Source organism: Leptopilina boulardi, unplaced genomic scaffold (assembly GCF_019393585.1).
Source record: "Leptopilina boulardi isolate dan_hultmark-lab unplaced genomic scaffold, ZJU_Lbou_2.1 LbouV2_69, whole genome shotgun sequence".
Taxonomy (NCBI): domain Eukaryota; kingdom Metazoa; phylum Arthropoda; class Insecta; order Hymenoptera; family Figitidae; genus Leptopilina; species Leptopilina boulardi.
Window position 1 is genome coordinate 18593 of NW_026138015.1, and position 20605 is coordinate 39197.

The following is a 20605-nucleotide window of genomic DNA, read 5'->3' on the forward strand; positions in this document are numbered from 1 at the left end:
CAATAAAATCGTCTGCCTAAGAAAAAATTAATTTTTTGGGTAAGTTTTTTATGCTTTCGGATGCGTTTTTGGTCATAAAAACGGTCTTCCTCTACTCGGATCTGGGTGTCAATTTTTTTCTACACTTTTCGGTGTATTTTGTGCATGAGCGTGCAATAAAATCGTCTGCCTAAGAAAAACTAAATTTTTTTGGTAAGTTTTTTTTGCTTTCGGATGCGTTTTTGGTCATAAAAAGGGTCTTCCTCTACTCTGATCTGGGTGTTAATTTTTTTCTACACTTTTCGGTGTATTTTGTGCATTAATATGCAATAAAATCGTCTGCCTAAGAAAAATTGAATTTTTTATGCAAGTTTTTTATGCTTTTGGATTCGTTTTTGGTCATAAAAATGGTCTTCCTCTACTCGGATCAGGGTGTCAATTTTTTTCTACACTTTTCGGTGTATTCTGTGCATGAATGTGCAATAAAATCGTCTGCCTAAAAAAATTGAATTTTTTTTGTAAGTTTTTTATGCTTTTGGATTCGTTTTTGGTCATAAAAATGGTCTTCCTCTACTCGGATCAGGGTGTCAATTTTTTTCTACACTTTTCGGTGTATTCTGTGCATGAATGTGCAATAAAATCGTCTGCATAAGAAAAAATGAATTTTTTTGGTAAGTTTTTTATGCTTTTGGTACGTTTTTGGTCATAAAAAGGGTCTTCCTCTACTCGGATCTAGGAGTCAATTTTTTTCTACACTTTTCGGTGTATTCTGTGCATGAATGTGCAATAAAATCGTCTGCCTAAGAAAAAATTAATTTTTTTGGTAAGTTTTTTATGCTTTTGGATTCGTTTTTGGTCATAAAAATGGTCTTCCTCTACTCGGATCTGGGTGTCAATTTTTTTCTACACTTTTCGGTGTATTCTTTGGATGAATATGCAATAAAATCGTCTGCCTAAGAAAAATTAAATTTTTTTGTTGAGTTTTTTATGCTCTTGGATGCGTTTTTGGTCATAAAAATGGTCTTCCTCTACTCGGATCTAGGAGTCAATTTTTTTCTACACTTTTCGGTGTATTCTGTGCATGAATGTGCAATAAAATCGTCTGCCTAAGAAAAATTGAATTTTTTTGGTATGTTTTTTTAATGCTTTTGATTCGTTTTTGGTCATAAAAATGGTCTTCCTCTACTCGGATCTGGGTGTCAATTTTTTGCTACACTTTTCGGTGTATTTTGTGCATGAATATGCAATAAAATCGTCTGCCTAAGAAAAATTGAATTTTTTTTGGTAAGTTTTTTATGCTTTTGATTCGTTTTTGGTCATAAAAATGGTCTTCCTCTACTCGGATCTGGGTGTCAATTTTTTTCTACACTTTTTGGTGTATTCTTTGCATGAATATGCAATAAAATCGTCTGCCTAAGAAAAATTGAATTTTTTTGGTAAGTTTTTTATGCTTTCGGATACGTTTTTGGTCATAAAAATGGTCTTCCTCTACTCGGATCTAGGAGTCAATTTTTTTCTACACTTTTCGGTGTATTCTGTGCATGAATGTGCAATAAAATCGTCAGCCTAAGAAAAATTGAATTTTTTTTGGTAAGTTTTTTATGCTTTTGGATGCGTTTTTGGTCATAAAAATGGTCTTCCTCTACTCGGATCTAGGTGTCAATTTTTTGCTACACTTTTCGGTGTATTCTGTGCATGAATGTGCAATAAAATCGTCTGCCTAAGAAAAATTGAATTTTTTTGGTATGTTTTTTTAATGCTTTTGATTCGTTTTTGGTCATAAAAATGGTCTTCCTCTACTCGGATCTAGGAGTCAATTTTTTTCTACACTTTTCGGTGTATTCTGTGCATGAATGTGCAATAAAATCGTCTGCCTAAGAAAAATTGAATTTTTTTGTTGAGTTTTTTATGCTCTTGGATGCGTTTTTGGTCATAAAAATGGTCTTCCTCTACTCGGATCTAGGAGTCAATTTTTTTCTACACTTTTCGGTGTATTCTGTGCATGAATGTGCAATAAAATCGTCAGCCTAAGAAAAAATGAATTTTTTTGGTAAGTTTTTTATGCTTTTGGATGCGTTTTTGGTCATAAAAATGGTCTTCCTCTACTCGGATCTAGGAGTCAATTTTTTTCTACACTTTTCGGTGTATTCTGTGCATGAATATGCAATAAAATCGTCTGCCTAAGAAAAATTGAATTTTTTTTGGTAAGTTTTTTATGCTTTTGGATGCGTTTTTGGTCATAAAAATGGTCTTCCTCTACTCGGATCTAGGAGTCAATTTTTTTCTACACTTTTCGGTGTATTTAGTGCATGAATGTGCAATAAAATCGTCTGCCTAAGAAAAAATTAATTTTTTTGGAAAGTTTTTTATGCTTTCGGATGCGTTTTTTGTCATAAAAAGGGTCTTCCTCTACTCGGATCTGGGTGTCAATTTTTTTCTACACTTTTCGGTGTATTTTGTGCATGAATATGCAATAAAATCGTCTGCCTAAGAAATATTGAATTTTTTTGGTAAGTTTGTTATGCTTTTGGATGCGTTTTTGTTCATTTTTTATTTTTTTTTTATACGCCTTCTGCACTGTGATCCTTTTTCTCGTTGCAACGCGAATTTCAATTCAGTATAACTCATCAAAAAAAAAAATTTTTTTAAAATCAAAATTGCAAAATTTTAAGGAGGATTTCAGCTTACATATGCATAACATGAAAACCTCAGAAAAAATTTGAGTACCTTAATAAAAAAGCAAAAAGTACCATAAAAATGGCATTTTTTCAATTTTCAAGGTCAAATTTCTCGAAAACCTAGGGTGATGGAGCAATTCTGATTACGGATTCGTGTTCAGCGTCGAAAAACCTATAAGAATCACCCTATGCGGTCTCAGAAATAAAAATGCTATTGCACTGTGGTATAGAAGCATTTCATATAAAACTTTAGGAAATATGATAATTTGAAAAAATGTAACTTGCGCGTCACCGTCACCGTAGTTAAGGCTCCATGCAAAAATAATTTATTTTATGTAAAAATATTATCAAAATTGTTATAACATTTTCTTTCAATAAAATGATATTTCCAATATAGATGTTTATAATGTTCATTAAAATAATATTAATTTAAATATTTCACTAAACTGTATGTATTCAAATTTTTTAAAATTTGTAAAATGGAACACACAAATAAAAATTATGTTAATTTTTATTACTATTGTATTTTTTATTATTATTTAAATATAAACATCACGGGCCATTAAACAAAATATGGAACAGTTTATTAGTTATCTTGAGTTTCACAAATAAAAATTTTTTATCGATTCACATATAATAAAATTAAATATATAATATAAAATATTCGTGAATGAAAACTTGGTAGTCCACTTTTAAAAAATTAAATTTTTTTATAGTTCTAACTTTCTGTAGAACAGTTTTAGAGTTTCTGATTGATTTTAGAAATAGTTCCGGTGATTAATTCTCAAAAACATGGATTTTTCAAAATGGGGGCTAACTTCACGCAGCAAAATAAATTTTTTTTACAGATCTAGAGTTCCCTTTACTTTTCAAAAATAGTTCTTCACATATTTTTTTTAATTACATTTTTTTTAGATTACAAGTTCCACGAGTTCTAATTGGAGTTCTGCATGCCCCCATCAAGTACTAATTCTAAAATTCAAAATTTTAAAATCTACAGGACTTTAAAATTTAAAAAAAATAATAATAAATTTTGAAAAACAGAAGTATAAAAAAAATTTAATTTTTTTAAAAATGGGGAGCCAAGTTTACATGCATTAGAGTTTACTTATATAAATTTTTTAAATATGCAAATATACATAAATATACATAAATAAACATAAAGATGTTACAATATATTGTGACATAAAAAGCTGTTTAAATAATCGAAATAGAAGTATATATGAGCGCGTACGGAAAAACACTGCTTTCGACAAAAAAACGTTTCGAGAAAAATGCGTTAAAAATAATCAGAGTACTTTTTTCTACTAAAATCATCAAAAAGGAGAAATTGATTTTTTGGGTCGTAAAAAATTTTTTTTCCAGTCGCAGTCAAATATAAGTCATAATGTAAGTATATCCACAAATTTTTTGTGTAAGAAAAATTAGAAAATCATATAATAAATATTTTACAGTAACTACTTTAAAAAAACATTTTCATTTTCATTTTTGACATCTACATAATGAACATCAGATATTAAAATTTTTACACAACTGTTGTAATTATAATAATTAAAACTTTTTCCTATAAAAAAGATATTAATAATCTAAATTCCAATTATTTAATTAATTAAATTATTTCCACAGATTGATTCAAATAAAAAGAAGATTGTCAAGGTTTACACATAAAAATTAATATTTTCAATTTAAAGTGTTTAAAGCAACAAAACAATTTAAAATGGATGTATTACATTTAAGTAATCCTATTGCAAGCGTACAACTTATACCAATTTTCAACTATTTGAACTTACTTAGTGATTTCTTATTCGCTGAAAATTACTTGCATGAAATCCAACAATACCAACAAATCGAAATTGTTAATTCACTTTATGATTATTTGGAAGACTACAATGATAATAAAACTATGCAAATGAAATTAATTCGAAATTTATTACGAAACAGTGATCTATACGGAGAAGCTAATGATGAAGAAGTTGACAAAATTTTCATTAATTCAATGTTTCATTACATCGTTAGTTCCCTTGTATTTGAAAAATATGGAAATATTTATGGATTTTTAGCCGAAACAATTCGTAATGTAGAAAGTATAAATTATGAATTTGTTTTAAAGATTATAAAGAAGAATTTAGAGAATGCAAAATTTCAAAATGAGAATGGAATTATATCAAGTCTTAATCAATTATCAGTCAATGCAATATATTCAGATATAATTTTGCCCATTTTTCCTAAATCAAAAACTAATCTTAGTATATTGTCTCTTGATTATATATTTGCACAAGCTGGTTCAACCTATCTTCGATTTGGAAGAATAAATGATTTCTATTCTTTTAATTTTGAAAATAATAATTTTAGATACTTTCAAGAAAACTTGTTTGATGAATATTTAATAATTGGACACATAATAAGCAACTTATTTTATCATAAACAAATAGATCCTATTACTCTAAGAGTTTTCGCTCTACCGGCTCTTTTATATTATACTACCACTGAAGATAAAGTAAAAAATGAAACTATAAGAAATATAATTTTCAGTCCACATCATTGGAAGACAGCATATAATAATTTTTTAGAATATGTAGTTGAAGCTTTCGACCAAATAGAAGATCAATTAAGGAATGACTATACTTATAAAATTCATGTAGCATTTTCACATTTTCAAAGTCGTGCTTCAATAGCTAAATACTTTATTGATTCAAACTGTAGATACTTGAGTGAGACACAAAGAGAAAGAAGAATTTATGCATATGTTCAACATGGTGAACAAATAGAATGTAAAAGTGGATTTTTTCTACCTACCATTAATAATTCGTATAATAACCAAATTTATCAATTAGGTGAATTATATGGAAATTATGATTTAAGAATAATGATGCAATATTTTAATGAATCTTTAATAGAAGATTTTTATAATATAAAAATAAATTTACTAGTTGCAAATGACCAAGTATTGGATAGTCTTTTTAAAAATTCAGATTATTTATCTTATGATTTACTTGAATTTGTTTACACTAACAATAAAACTCTAGACTATTATGCTTTAATAAGAAGAAACTACAGTGTTGAACTTACCAAAGAGACTGATGATCCAGAATTTTTCCTTCAGCAAGTTGGACCATCTCTCGGTGAACTATTACGACCTGCAAAAAGAATTACATTAAAGTTTCCCGAAGACAGCGTATATCAATTTTGTGAAGAGTTAATGAAGTATAAGAAAGAAAGATTCAAATCTTATTTGAGTCTTTTTGACTACAATCTACAAACTAATGAATGGTGGAAAGAATTTGGATTGTCTTTGGTCCCATATTATCCCTGTTTATCAAATGTTACTACATATAGTGATATCGAGAAGAATGTATGCGAAAAAGAAAATTTTAAATTTTTCCAAAAATTTACTCAAGATATATCGTTACAAATAGTACAGAAAAAAACGCAAACTTTCCTATCATCATTTGGTACAACTATCAAATCAGTATTTGTAAAGGACATGCTAGAAAAAACTGTAGAAGCACTGGTAATGCCTTATGAACAATCGAAACTCTCTTCCAATATTTATATATTAATGGATAAAGTTTACGAAACATTATCTTTACACATAGAAGAACCTAAATATGAGACTCTTTCCATTACTCAAGAAGGAATAAAGAGTGTGAGAACAATTATTACAGACTTAAAAACAAAATTGAATCGCAGCTTTAAAACTACTGAAGAGATTCTAAATAATATAAACATTTTGAATAACAAATTTATCATAGGTGTTAATATATTTGGCAGAAGTCGAAAACGAACATTATTTACAATTACTTATAATAATAAAACTTCTTATGGTTACCGATTTATAATTACTGATACATCTGACGATAAAACTAAAATTGCACTTATGAGAACTGGATATGAATTAAAAGATAAAATATTTATTATACCGGGAAATAATTCATCAGAAATTCAAAAAATATATACTAAATTAAATTTTGAAAATATGCAATCTGATTATTCTATATACGAAATTAATAATCAACTTCGAAAAAAATCTACAAAAGTTGTATTTTCTGGAATATCAAATGATAATGTTTCTGAAGATAAATGTATGCAACATGAATATTTAGATAAAACAGTAAATGTTAAAAACTGTTTAAGAATCGTGCATTATAATGTAAAACGTGATCAAATTGAAGATCTAGTAGAATTATTAAAAAATAAATTATCCCTAGATGGAGTACATGTAGCATCAGAGGAACAAATACGTGATAAATTAAAAATATACACCTTTCCAGATGACAAAACCTTCACAACACTCTTTGCCCAAAAATGGTTAAGTGACACGAAATTTGAAGAATCTGATTGGAGTAAAAGCTGTTTGATAGAAAATCCCGATCTTTTGAATAAACTCAGATACGATGTACTATTGGAAAACAATAATGTAACAATTCCTGATGGAAAATATAGAATCAGTTCTTCTTATGCATATAGAGAAAGATGTAAAATTGAAAAAGGAACATCGATAGAAAATATAATTAATGACTTCAATGAACGAGAAGAAGGTTTTTCGGTTTCATTTGAAGATTACTATGCCATACGAAATTTTGCAATGACTGGACATGAGAGAATAACTGCAGACACAAGTGAATCGAGACTTATGAAACTTGCTTTATATAAATTAGCTATAAGACAATCTGATGATTTAAGAGAAAAATATGATTGGACATTATATCGATTCGAATCAAAACCTGCTGAGATGGTAACTAAAAAATTATGTAAAGGAAAAAGAATTATTTTACAACAATTTACATCAACCTCAACAAGTATACAATCTGCCTTGAGATTCGGTGTAAAACCAGCTTCTGGATTTAGAAATATTCTGTATAAAATGAAATTTGTTGATCCATATTTTAGAGCAAAAATTAAAACAAAAGTCGATCAGTTTGAACCCATTAATGAAATGAATGTTATTCTTTTACCTGGCAGTGAATTTGAAATTGAAAACATTTCAATAGGGACCATGAGAGAAATTGATCACGTTTTCATAGTGATCATGACTTTCAATACAGATAATAGTAAGCACAATTGGTATAAACATATCATGAGTCACATAACAGAAATGAATATATAAACTTTTAATTATATTATAGAATATTAATTTACTTGAAAGTCATTACAATAAATATAATTATTTATTTTTTATTTATTAAAAAATATTAACTATGTCTGTATAGCTCCCTATTGAAAATCCCCACATGGGAAACCACATGGGAAACCACATGGGATCCTATGTCAAAAACTATGTAAAACCCCATTCCCCATATGGGAAACCACATGGGATCCCATATAAAAACTCATGGGAAATTGGGACAGGAATTGGCATAGGAAAATATCAAAACGAGGTTCCTCCATGTCATTTCCTATGTCAAATCCCATGTCAAATATCATGTTAAATACCATGTTAAATACTAATTGAGATCCTTTATCACCTTTTTAAAAAATTTTCCCATGTCAAACCCCATGTCATTTCCCAAGTAAAAACCTTTATCATTTTTTTGAAAAATTTTCCAATGTCATTTCCCATGTGAAATCTTTTATCATTTTTTTGAAAAATTTTCCCATGTCAAATCCTCTTTCGCCTTATCGAAAATACCCACATAGGAAAGCATATGGGAATCCACATGGGACACCATATTGGAATCCACATGGGAAATGGAATACGATTTCATGTGCATTCTTCCAAATAATAAAACAAATAGATTTAAGCATAGGAAATCATATAAGATTTCATATAGATTCTGAAATTTCAACCTAAGATTTCACATGGATTTACATATAGGAAACGATATAGGATTTTATTCGGGAATTTTTTAGTTGGCTGCTTTATGCAGGCGGCAGATTACAAAAAAAATTAATTATTTGATTAAATATCAAATAATAATACTTCAACTCATTTGAAAATAAAAAAAAGTTTACTTTACTTCTGCCTTAGACTCTCAGCTTTTATAGTATTCCAGACTGATCTCAACTGTGAGAGAAAATATTTTCACCATCTGGTGGTGAAACAATGAAACTATAATGACGATCAACATCTATATTGAAATTTCCTATGTCATTTCCCATGTAATTTCCCATGTGAAATCCTCTTTCATTTATTCGAAAAATTTTCCCATGTCATATCCCATGTGAAATCTTATCATTTTTTCGAAAAATTTTCCCATGTCATTTCCCATGTGAAATCCTTCATCATTTTTTTGACAAATTTTCCAATGACAAATCCTCTTTCGCCCTATCGAAAATACCCACATGGGAAAGCATATGGGAATCCACAGAGGAAATGGAATACGATAAAGGATTTCACATGGCAAATGACATGAGGTTTGACGTGGGAATTGTTGAGGGAAAATTTTTCCAAAAAATAATAAAAGATTTCACATGAGAAATGATATGGGAAAATTTTTTGAAAAAAATGATAAAGGAATTCACATGGGAAATGACATGGCAAAATTATTCGAAAAAATGATAAGATTTCACATGGGAAATGACATAGGAAATTTCAATATAGATGTTGATCGTCATTATAGTTTCATTGTTTCACCACCAGATGGTGAAAATATTTTCTCTCACAGTTGAGATCAGTCTGGAATACTATAAAAGCTGAGAGTCTAAGGCAGAAGTAAAGTAAACTTTTTTTTATTTTCAGATGAGTTGAAGTATTATTATTTGATATTTAATCAAATAATTAATTTTTTTTGTAATCTGCCGCCTGCATAAAGCAGCCAACTAAAAAATTCCCGAATAAAATCCTATATCGTTTCCTATATGTAAATCCATGTGAAATCTTAGGTTGAAATTTCAGAATCTATATGAAATCTTATATGATTTCCTATGCTTAAATCTATTTATTTTATCATTTGGAAGAATGCACATGAAATCGTATTCCATTTCCCATGTGGATTCCAATATGGTGTCCCATGTGGATTCCCATATGCTTTCCTATGTGGGTATTTTCGATAAGGCGAAAGAGGATTTGACATGGGAAAATTTTTCAAAAAAATGATAAAAGATTTCACATGGGAAATGACATTGGAAAATTTTTCAAAAAAATGATAAAGGTTTTTACTTGGGAAATGACATGGGGTTTGACATGGGAAAATTTTTTAAAAAAGTGATAAAGGATCTCAATTAGTATATAACATGGTATTTAACATGATATTTGACATGGGATTTGACATAGGAAATGACATGGAGGAACCTCGTTTTGATATTTTCCTATGCCAATTCCTGTCCCAATTTCCCATGAGTTTTTATATGGGATCCCATGTGGTTTCCCATATGGGGAATGGGGTTTTACATAGTTTTTGACATAGGATCCCATGTGGTTTCCCATGTGGTTTCCCATGTGGGGATTTTCAATAGGGCTCTTACAATATAATGCATTGAAATTGTTGAATATAACCTTTAGTAATTTTTCACAATCTTGTAATAAATGGTAGACTTATTAATTATTAATATTTCGATTATAAAGATAAAAGTTTTTCTTATGCAAAATGTATGTCATATATTTTAAAGAAAGTAAAATTTTTAGTTTATACACATTTCGCAAACAATAATAAATATTAATATTTTTTCAAACTGATATTTTTTATTGTACTTTAAAAAATAAATAAGTTTTTTAAAAACTGTTTTTGCTGCACGCATAATGAATTGAAGATAATATTTAGTCACTATTCAATAATACAATTTATCCTTTGCACACATTCGCCTAGTGACTAAATTTATAGTTTTCTAAACCATAAGAGATATTAGAAAAAATATTTTCTAATAATCGGAAAGAACAGGTGAACATAAACATACAAATATTTTGTTCGAATATTCTGCATTGGCAACAAATTACCTACATTTTGATTTTTAGAAACTAAAGCACTTTGCATCAGAAAAAACCAGGTATGAACCTATTTTATGATTGTAATATTTATAACGATTAAAATTGTGAAATATTTGTAAAGTAACAAAAATATCCCACATAGCACATAATATTTTCAAAACATTATTGAAATATTTCACTGAAATTTTGAAATATTTCAATGCAAAGTCCTTGAAATATTGCTGCAAACAGGAAAATTTCCGCTTATGAGGAAATATTGATGGTCAACTTGAGAAATTATTTCACTAAAATATTCCTACAATATTACAAATAATGACTTCTGAAATATTCAGGAAATATTTTACAAAATGTCCAAAATTTTTTGACACATGAAATCAATAGGTATTTTCTGAAATTTTTAACACCCTTAGAATTCTAGAAAACTAAAAACTACTGCGCAGTTGTACAGGCCAATAGTAACTGAGATCGACCAGTGCGCATCATTTTTAAGTTGAAAATTACCTCTCAAGTTGACCATAAATATTTCCTCATATAAGCGGACATTTTCCTGTTTGCAGCAATATTTCAAAGACTTTGCATTGAAATATTCCAAAATTTCAGTGAAATATTTCAAAAATATTTTGGAAATATTATGTGCTTTGTGGGATCATTGATTAAAGAAAATCACTTACTTGTCCGTATTTAATCCACTAATTTTCTTAATTCAAGAAAATTTACTGCAAACTAGTATAATTTTTTAGGATCAAGAAAATGTAGAATAAAATACTGACAAGTAAATGGATTTTCTTGATACAATGCTATTTTTTCCAATGTTGGATAAAGTCACTATAACAGAGTGTAAACCAAATGTCAAGGTTCATATTTATCAATTTTTAAGGGTACCTTAAAGAGCAAAGTGCAACAAAAAAATATCTTACGCGGCTGACCAGAGAACCCTTCCCCCCACGTACTATATATTTTTGACTAGCAGCACATTTTAGGAAAACTGTAGAAAAAAATTTGTTTTCACCAAAATCATCGCTGAAAACTCACATTTAATTTAAATCCACGAAAGTTAAAAGTTCCACAATTTTTTTCGAAGCCTATCAGTTTCTATCCGAATCTAAATTTTAATGTAACGCGACAAAATATTATATCCGAATCAATCCGTTTTATTCTGAAATTATATTTTAGTCTTTTTTGAATAATTTTATGCCGAATGAATCCGTTACAAATCCAATGTATTGATTCGTAATGAAATTATAGAATTTAAAAGGAATAAAATTCAGCTTCGGAATGAAACGTATTCATTTGAAAAAGAAAACTTTGTCAAGTTACATTAAAATTTATATTTCGTTGAAAACTGATTGACTTTAAGAAATATTTAAAAAAAATCCAACACTCCCGAAGCAATTCGTAACATAACAAATAACAAATACAATACGATAAAGGTAATTAATATTTGGAAAAGACAAATTTTTCTTAAAACTCAGGCTGACCACGTATAAACAGGTTGTTTTACGAAATGCAACTGATTAAATTTTATTATCTTTGGGATATTCAAATTCGCATTGTTTATGATCTTCAGCTTAAAGTATATTCTTTGTATTTTATTCAAATTTACGGTATAAATTAACTGTCAGAAAAATTATAGGAAATAATGTAGGAATCCACATACGTTTCTATGTAGAACCAAAATCGTAAATTCCCACATGAAATCATACTCCAAATCGTATTCCAATTTCACATGTGGTTTTACATGATATCTCATGTGGATTCCTGTGGGAGACCTAGGGTTTCATATGGGTTTTTATAGAGGAACCCATTTGGGTACTATCTATTCGATGCAAGTTCACAATGACGTAACTATTTTTTCTCGATAAAAAAGGATTTAACTGCAGTTTTTGCATAATTTATTAATTAATGTTAAATGATTTAGAAAATTATATTCTTTCAAATTTAACTATGCTTAATTTAATATAAAAGTAATTTTTTAAAAACTTAAAATTAAATTTGATAATTTATAATTCGAGAGATTAATTTGTTTTTAATTATTTATAATTTTCCCAATTTAATTTATATTTAAATTAAAAAAATTTTTCTATTTGTAAATTTTAAAAACTATAGTTATCTCAAAATGCAAATAACGTTTTTTCAAAGTAACCACAAATTTTCTAATATTATCTTTTTCGAAGTAATAATAAATATTTTTTTTTCAAATTGTTATTTTTTATAATTCTCTCATGCACTAAACATTTTAGAAAAAATATTTTTATTTCAACTGTCAAGTTTTATGCACCTTGCATCATAAATATGATACATCTATTTTATCTATTTGTAATAACTGTTTAACTATTTTTTATTTTAATAACAATGTATTATAAGTTATCAGAAATTCTTTTTTTGAAATAATCAGAAAGTACACGTGTACATTTTGAAAGTCAAGTATAAAGTAACTAAAATTTAGAATAAGACATTCCGTTACTAAATATTGTATATGGATGTTTTTTGTCTTGACAACGAATTACCTATACATTTAGATTCTTGTAAGCTAAAAAGCCTTTTACATCAGCAAATACCAGGTATGAATCTATTACTGATTGTAATATTTATAACGATTGAAATATTTATAGAGTAGAAGGCACTAATTACAGAGTGCATCAATTGTTGAAGTTAATATTTATCAATTTTTAAGGGTAATTTAAAAATGTTTGATCAAAAGTCAGGATTTTTTTTAACCTTAATAATCCTAAATATTTTATGTAGCATACGATTATTTTAATTTATGTATAAATTTTGGATTTTATGACAGGTCAATTTGTACTAAAATTTTCCCGCAGCTAAAAGGTTAAAAATTGATAGATTTAAATAAATAACGTACCGTCAAAGCGGGTAACTCCGGACACATTTTTGAAAATATTTTGTATTTTCCTTGTACCTAATAGTTTTCATAAGAAGTTGGCAATTATTTTATTTTATTGAACATCCAAGAAATATAATGTGACCGATTAAGAATAAAAATACTCAAAGAAATTCAAGAAAAAAATTAATTTGGTACACGGAGATAATTCTGTAGTGATTATTATACGAAACATAACCTAGATTAATCATATGGAAGAGTCGTAGCGACTTTTGCTTGAATTCAAGTGAAAGTCGCTACGACTCTTCCATATAATTAATCTAGGTTATGTTTCGTATAATAATTACCACAGAACTCTCTCCGTGTAGGAATAAATTTTTGGAGCTTATTGCACTTTGTAAAAAAAAACTTATTTTTAAACGAATATATGTAAAGTAAGTGCTATTTCCTTTTCAAAATTTGATCTACTATTCATTGACATAAAATTCACACTGATTTCAATAATCTAGATTCATAAAATATTTCGTATATCTGTGTCTTATTTAAGGAAATGTAATTTTGTAGGGTAACTTCGGACATATAGAACGAATATGTAACGTAGTTGGAAAAAAATCGTAATTAGTGTTATTATTCTGAGAGCACAATACAAAAAGCCCTTTCGGAGGTTAGGAGAAATTAATCGAGCATTCGCAAAGTATCTGAAAAATACAATGTACCGAAATAAAAAAATAAAAAACAAATAAAGAATTAAAATTAAGGATGCCTGTTAGATCTACAGATTTTGCAATAAATATCCGATTTGAGAAAAACAATTTTTATAAAATTAATATAACAAATTGTCATTTTCTTTTTTAAATTTTTCACAAATTTTAAACTAAATTATAATTTCAAAAAAATATATACCAAAGACATGTATTAATTTCTTCTCTCGACAATTGGTCCTTATACCCTGTAAACTAAGGAAAGTCAATTAAATTTTCAATTAGTCAAGTATCTCATAATATTCACAGATTGTTAAAGTTACATTTAAAAAATCAAGTGGCTACTTCCAAGGGATCAAGGGAAAAAAACTGATGGATAATGGATACCTTAACATTCAGCAATCCTCTTGCAACTGTACAGCTTATACCAATCGTCAATTACATAAACATACTTAGTAATTTTTTATATATTAAAAAGTATTTAAAATTAGAGGAACAACGAAATAAAATTGTAATTGTTAATGAACTTTATAAATATTTTGATGATCATCGTGATGACCAATCTATAATAGAAAACTTAATTCGAAATTTGTTACAAGGCAGCGATCTGTACGGTGAACGAGATAAGGAAAATTTTGATCTAGTTTTTGTTAACACCATGTTTGACTATATCATTAGTTCTATCGTATTTGAAAAATATGGAAATATTTATGGCTTTTTGGCAGACACTGTTCGTAAGGCAGAACAGTTACAATATTATTACGTTTTAGAAACAATAAAGAAAACACTAAAGAATGCAACATTTGAAAATGAATATGGTCCTAGTTCAAAGCTTTCTCAACTGTCTTGCAGAAGGATATTCAACGACCTGATATTGCCACTATTTCCTAAGCCCGTTACAAAAAATTTAAATTTATTGTCTCTTGATTATATTTTTACACAAGCTGGTGCGACATATCTTCGACCTGGGCTTTTAAATAACACCTACTATCCTAATTACAAAAATTTGATCTATAACAACATTGATAATGAAATCTTTAACGAATACATGGTAACAGGGTATATAATAGAAAATTTACTTTACCACAATAAAATTGATCCTTTAGCATGGAAAATTTTTGCTCTTCCAACTCTTTTTTATTATATTTCTAATGAAGATAAAGTAAAACAAGAAAACATAACAAATATAATTTTTAATCCACTGCATTGGGAAGGAGCTTATCATAATTTTCGAGAATACTTATTCAATACTTCGGTCAAAATTGAAAATCAATTAATGAATGACTCTACATATAAAATGCACCAAGAACTTAAAGAATTTGAAAGTCGTGCTTCGATGGCTAGATATTTTATACAAATAACTTGTCACAATATGGATGAGTTAACGAAAGAAGTATTTTTTTCTTATTATATCAAAAGTACAATACCACTTCAGTGCGGTAATGGAAATCGTCTGTGGGCCATAGATGATTACTTCCAGTACCAACTTTCTGATTTTCCTAAAGTATATGAAGAATATGAGTTAGGCATAACGCAGCAATCTTTTAACGAATCGATATTAGGAAGTCTTCGTGATGTTGAAATAAAATTGCTAATTACTAATGATAAAGTGGTAGATGGTGATTTTAATACTTCGCAGCATTTACCTTATGACTTACTTCAATTCTCTTACCCTAACAAAATGGTTCCATGGTACTACGCTTTAATACGCGAAAACAATACTGCTAAACTCATTAGAGAAGTTGATGATCCAAAACGCTTTCGACAAATAATTGGTCCATCATTAGATAACTTTAAAGATTTTGCAAACCGTACTATTCTAAAATTTGCGAATCAAAGCACAAACAAACTTCTTGAAGAATTAATGAAGTATAAAAAGGATCGCTTTATATCATACTTAAATTATTCTGACAATACTCCTGAAAAAAGTAAATGGTGGAAAGAATTTGGATTGTCTTTCGTACCATTTTACCCTTGTGTATCAAACAGTAGCAACTATAATGATGTCGAAAATCATGTGTGTGAGCAAGATGATGCAAAACTTCTTCAAAAATTCCCAGAACATATATTATTACATTTAATACATGAAAGTACACAAAATCTTCTATCATCATTTGGTACCACTATCAAACAAGTATTTATCAAGAAAATTGTAAATACAACTGTAACAAATTATTTTCCAGACAATACTAGCGAAACAATATTTTCATCAAAATTCGATACACCAATTAATGTAGTTTACAATACATTATCATTACACATAGAAGAACCTAAATTTGAGACTTTGTGCATTACTCAAAAGGAAATACAATTTGTGGAGACAATAATAAATTACTTAGAAAAGAAGATTAATCAATCATTTACATTTGTCAACAATATGCTAAAAAAATTTCAACTTCCAAAAAGTATGTTTACTATAAAAGTTGGTAACTTATATGATCAATCAAATCAACCTTATTTGCTCGTAAACAGTTGGGATAATGTTACTGGTTATGGTTACAAATTTGTACATAGCATTAACTATACAAACAATAAAAGTATAATAGCGCAATTGAGAACTTATTATGCAATAAAAGAAAAAATATTTATTACACCTGTACAGAATTCATCAAATAATGTAAAAAAATATATTAAAATAATGAACGAAAGTCTTGTAAATAGAAATCAAATTATAGATGTAATATTTTCTTCTCCTCTTCAAAATGTATCACAACAACGAAAAATTTTTCTTAAATCCAAAAATGATAAACTTATAGAAATAAATAAAAGAAAAATTTTCATGTATGAAATTAATAATCATCTTAGAAGTGAATCTATTAACATTTCCTTTTACGGTATTTCGAGTCATGATCATAATGATGATTATTGTAATATAGATGAATATGTACAAGAAAAGAAAAATACGATGTTCTGTTCAAGACATCGTCGTTTTATTGAAAAGACTAACTATTTTTCGACAATAATAAGGGATTTATTAAAAAATAAAAATGATACCTCAGTTGAAAAACGAATGCGAGATATATTAAGAAAATACTACTTTCGAGATAACTCAACAGTAACAATATTCTTTAAACATTGGTTAGAAGACGACAGGTTCCTAAATCCTGATTGGACTAGATACGTTATAATTGACCAGTCTGGTTTATTAAATGAATTATTGTACGTCCCAAGTTTGGATAACAGATTTATATCAATTGAAGAAGGTAAAAAAAGAATAAATTCAAATTACACGTATAGAGAACGATGTAAAATTGAAGAAGGAACGTCAGTGGAAAATATAATAAATAATTTTAATAATCAGAAGGCAGCTTATTTAGTTAAACTTGAAGATTATTATGCCATACGTAATTTTGCCACAACTGGTCATGAGAGAATAACTGGCGATACAAATGAAGCAAAACTAATGAAACTCGCTCTATATAAATTGGCAATAAGACAATCTGACGATAGTAACGACGAATTTGATTCAAAATTATATTATTTTGAATCTGTAACTAACGAATTTTATGACAGACATATAGCAGTGGGAAATATAATTGCTTTATCAAAATTTACTTTAACATCGACAAATAATAAAACTGCCATGAGATTTTCTGCATTTCCAGAAACTGGATTCCAAAACATTTTATATGAAATAATATTTAATGCTCCTTACCCAAGAGCGAAAATCAAAGTTGATGTCAATCAATCGTTTAGGGAAAAGAAAGTAATTCTTTTACCTGGTTTTGAATTTCGTATTCAGCATATTATTGTTATTTCCAATACAATAATATCTAACTATTTTAAAGTGATGTTAAATTGCACATCCAAAAGTACTGAAAAAGATGAATGGTATGAAAGTATCATGGGACAAATAAACGAAATCAATTCTTAAAATTGTATTTGTAATCAATTGTTTAAATATTTAATTGTCTCGCGTGAAGAGGAATATAAATATGTAGTTAAATTCCAAAAACTATAAATTCTTATCTATAAACTACATTTTTAATTCTTTTAACTACTTCTTTTAAAGGAATAAACAGTTACAGAATACATTTTCAAACAATTTGTAGCAAATCTATTGTTTGAAAATGTGTTCTGTAACTGTTTATGCCTATAAAAGAAGTAGTTAAATGAATTAAAAATGTACTTTATAGATAAGGATTGTCAGTTTTTGGAATTTAACTACATATTTAGGCAAAATAAACTAATAAATTATTAATTCTATAAAAAATAGTTAAAGTACCCATTAGACCAGATGCTTAATAAAAAAGTCAAATACAGATAAATTGTGACTATTGTGTTCTAGAAATGTTACATAACATTGTTACCAAAAATGTGTAACGAATATTAGTATATATACCTATGTTTGAATTATTATATTTCCGTAAAGTTGAGTGGTGAATATTTTTTCTCCAAGTTATAATCCAGTCAAATTAGCATTTTTAGATGTTTTAACTCAGGTCATCAATTTTTTTTTTTTTTTTGCTTAAACCCTTCATTTTAAGGTAAAAATAAAGTACCTAAATTTGTTATTTCAAGCTCCTACCGAAACCTAAATTTTTTTAAAGAATTAGGTGCAAATCAAATTGCTCAGAATTTTACACACTTTTTTTATGATAATTATTTTTATGCTAAAATGTCATGGAAAGCGGCAATTAAGAAAAAACTTATTTTTTGCACCTGTTTCTCAAAAAAAATTTATGGTTCCGGTAGGTGTTCGAAGTTTTTCGACTAATTTGACTGGACTATTATGATTGATATCGTTTACTGAAGTTATTGATTGATTTACTTCACCGAGAGAAATAGATGGTAAGAATTTATGATCTTAAGATGGTAAAAAGTAGATGTTATCCGGTACTATCATTATGCTACTCAGTACTATCAAAGATGTTACAAAAAGTATGGTTATGTTACCCACTACAATAAAGACGTTACTCCGTACAATCTTACAATATGTAAGATCAAATATGGTACCTGGTACTATCTAGATAGTACCCCGTACCATCTATTTCTCTCAGTGTTGATAATTAATAAATATATTAATAATTTAATTTTATGCCATTGAATTTAAATTGAGAATAATAATTATTAATAGTAAATTTTTGATTGAATAAAAAGATTCAATTCAATGAGTTGTAAAAGTAAAATTGTGAAAAAGAATTTTTTGCATTATATACAAATAGAAAAAAAATACTGTATTGTAATTTAAAAGTTTAAATGAATAAATTTTTTTAAAAATGTTTACTCATATTTCATTGAGTCTTTTATTTCAATACCATTCTTATTTGTTAAATTATTATTATTATTATTATTATATATATTATTATTTTTGTTAAAATACAGTCTATCCTGAATTACTGAATTAAAAAATAATTTGAGAGATAAGCCTGCAACCCTATTGAAAATCCCCACATGGGATCCTATATATGATTCCATATAGGTTCCTTTATAAAAACCGTTATGAAATCCAAAGGTCCACATAGGAATCCCCATGGAATTCCGTGTGAAATCATATATGAAATTCGGACACGATTTGGTGTATGATTTCATGTATAAATTTATGATGTTGTTTCCATATTGAAATCTATGTCAATTCCTACAGTATTTCCTATAATTTTTCTAACATATTACTTTTCTCAATTTCCTTCATAATTAACTCACATCAAATCTTATAAAAAATATTATATGAAATTCTTAAGATTTCCTTATATAAAATCTTACATACAAGCTTTAATGTAGGAATCAATATGGGATTTCATGTGCATTCTTACATATGATTTCACATGGATTTGAACATAGGAAATCACATGGGATTTCATGTAGATTCTGAAATATCATCCTAAGATTTCACATGGATTTATATATAGGAAACAATATAGGTTTTTATGTGGTATAATTTCAGTTGAATGCTTTATGCAGAAGGCAGTTAACAAAAATTAAAAATTATTTAATTAAAAATTAAATAATATTACTGCAATTTATCTGAAAAGAAAAAAATTTGTGCTTTGCAATACACATTCTCAGTTAAAGTCTCAGCTTATATAGTATTCAAGAATGATCTCAACTGTGAGAAAGAAAAATTATCACCATCTAGTGGCGTAACTGTGGAACTAGAACGATGATCGACATCTATATTGAAATTTCCCATGTCAAACACCATGTCAATTCCCCATGTGAAATCCTTTATAATTTTTAAGAAAAATTTTCCCATGTCAAACCCCATGTGAAATCCGTTATCATTTTTTTAGAAAAATTTTCCTATGTCAAATCACATGTCACTTCCCATGTGAAATCCTTTATCATTTTTATGATAAATTTTCCCATGTCAAACCCCATGTGAAATCCCTTATCATTTTGTTTAAACATTTTCCTACGTCAAATCCCATGTCATTTCCCATGTGAAAACCTTTATCATTTTTATGATAAATTTTCCCATGTCAAACCCCATGTGAAATCCCTTATCATTTTGTTTAAACATTTTCCTACGTCAAATCCCATGTCATTTCCCATGTGAAAACCTTTATCCCTTTTATGATAAATTTTCCCATGTCATTTCCCATGT

General features: G+C 27.8%; 2 protein-coding genes across 11 annotated transcripts in view; both read left to right on the forward strand.

The window, feature by feature from the left end:
* The first annotated feature begins 3907 nt into the window (after window positions 1-3907).
* On the forward strand, window positions 3908-7879 carry LOC127290451 (uncharacterized). Its single transcript, XM_051319017.1, has 2 exons — window positions 3908-4046; window positions 4284-7879. The coding sequence occupies exon 2, from the start codon at window positions 4375-4377 to the stop codon at window positions 7762-7764; it is 3390 nt and encodes a 1129-aa protein (XP_051174974.1). The 5' UTR covers window positions 3908-4046; window positions 4284-4374; the 3' UTR covers window positions 7765-7879.
* A 1913-nt stretch (window positions 7880-9792) lies between these two features.
* The window catches only part of LOC127290446 (uncharacterized), a 55066-nt gene continuing 44253 nt past the window's right edge, over window positions 9793-20605 (forward strand). For 3 of the 10 annotated variants that reach the window (XR_007844341.1, XR_007844342.1, XR_007844343.1), the window contains exon 1: window positions 9793-10580. Coding sequence is in view for 2 of the 10 variants with exons in the window: in XM_051319004.1 (XP_051174961.1) it covers window positions 14441-17935 (3495 nt within the window). In the remaining 8 variants the exon portion in view is untranslated. Of the gene's footprint in view, window positions 10581-12794; window positions 13083-14370; window positions 19252-20605 lie in introns of those variants that run through there. The other 7 variants (XR_007844347.1, XR_007844344.1, XM_051319004.1 and 4 more) reach the window with 6 other exon arrangements.

What these genes read in the sequence shown, in the direction of transcription:
- LOC127290451 (XM_051319017.1), top strand. Translation starts at nt 4,375, where the DNA reads ATGGATGTATTACATTTAAGTAATCCTATTGCAAGCGTACAACTTATA.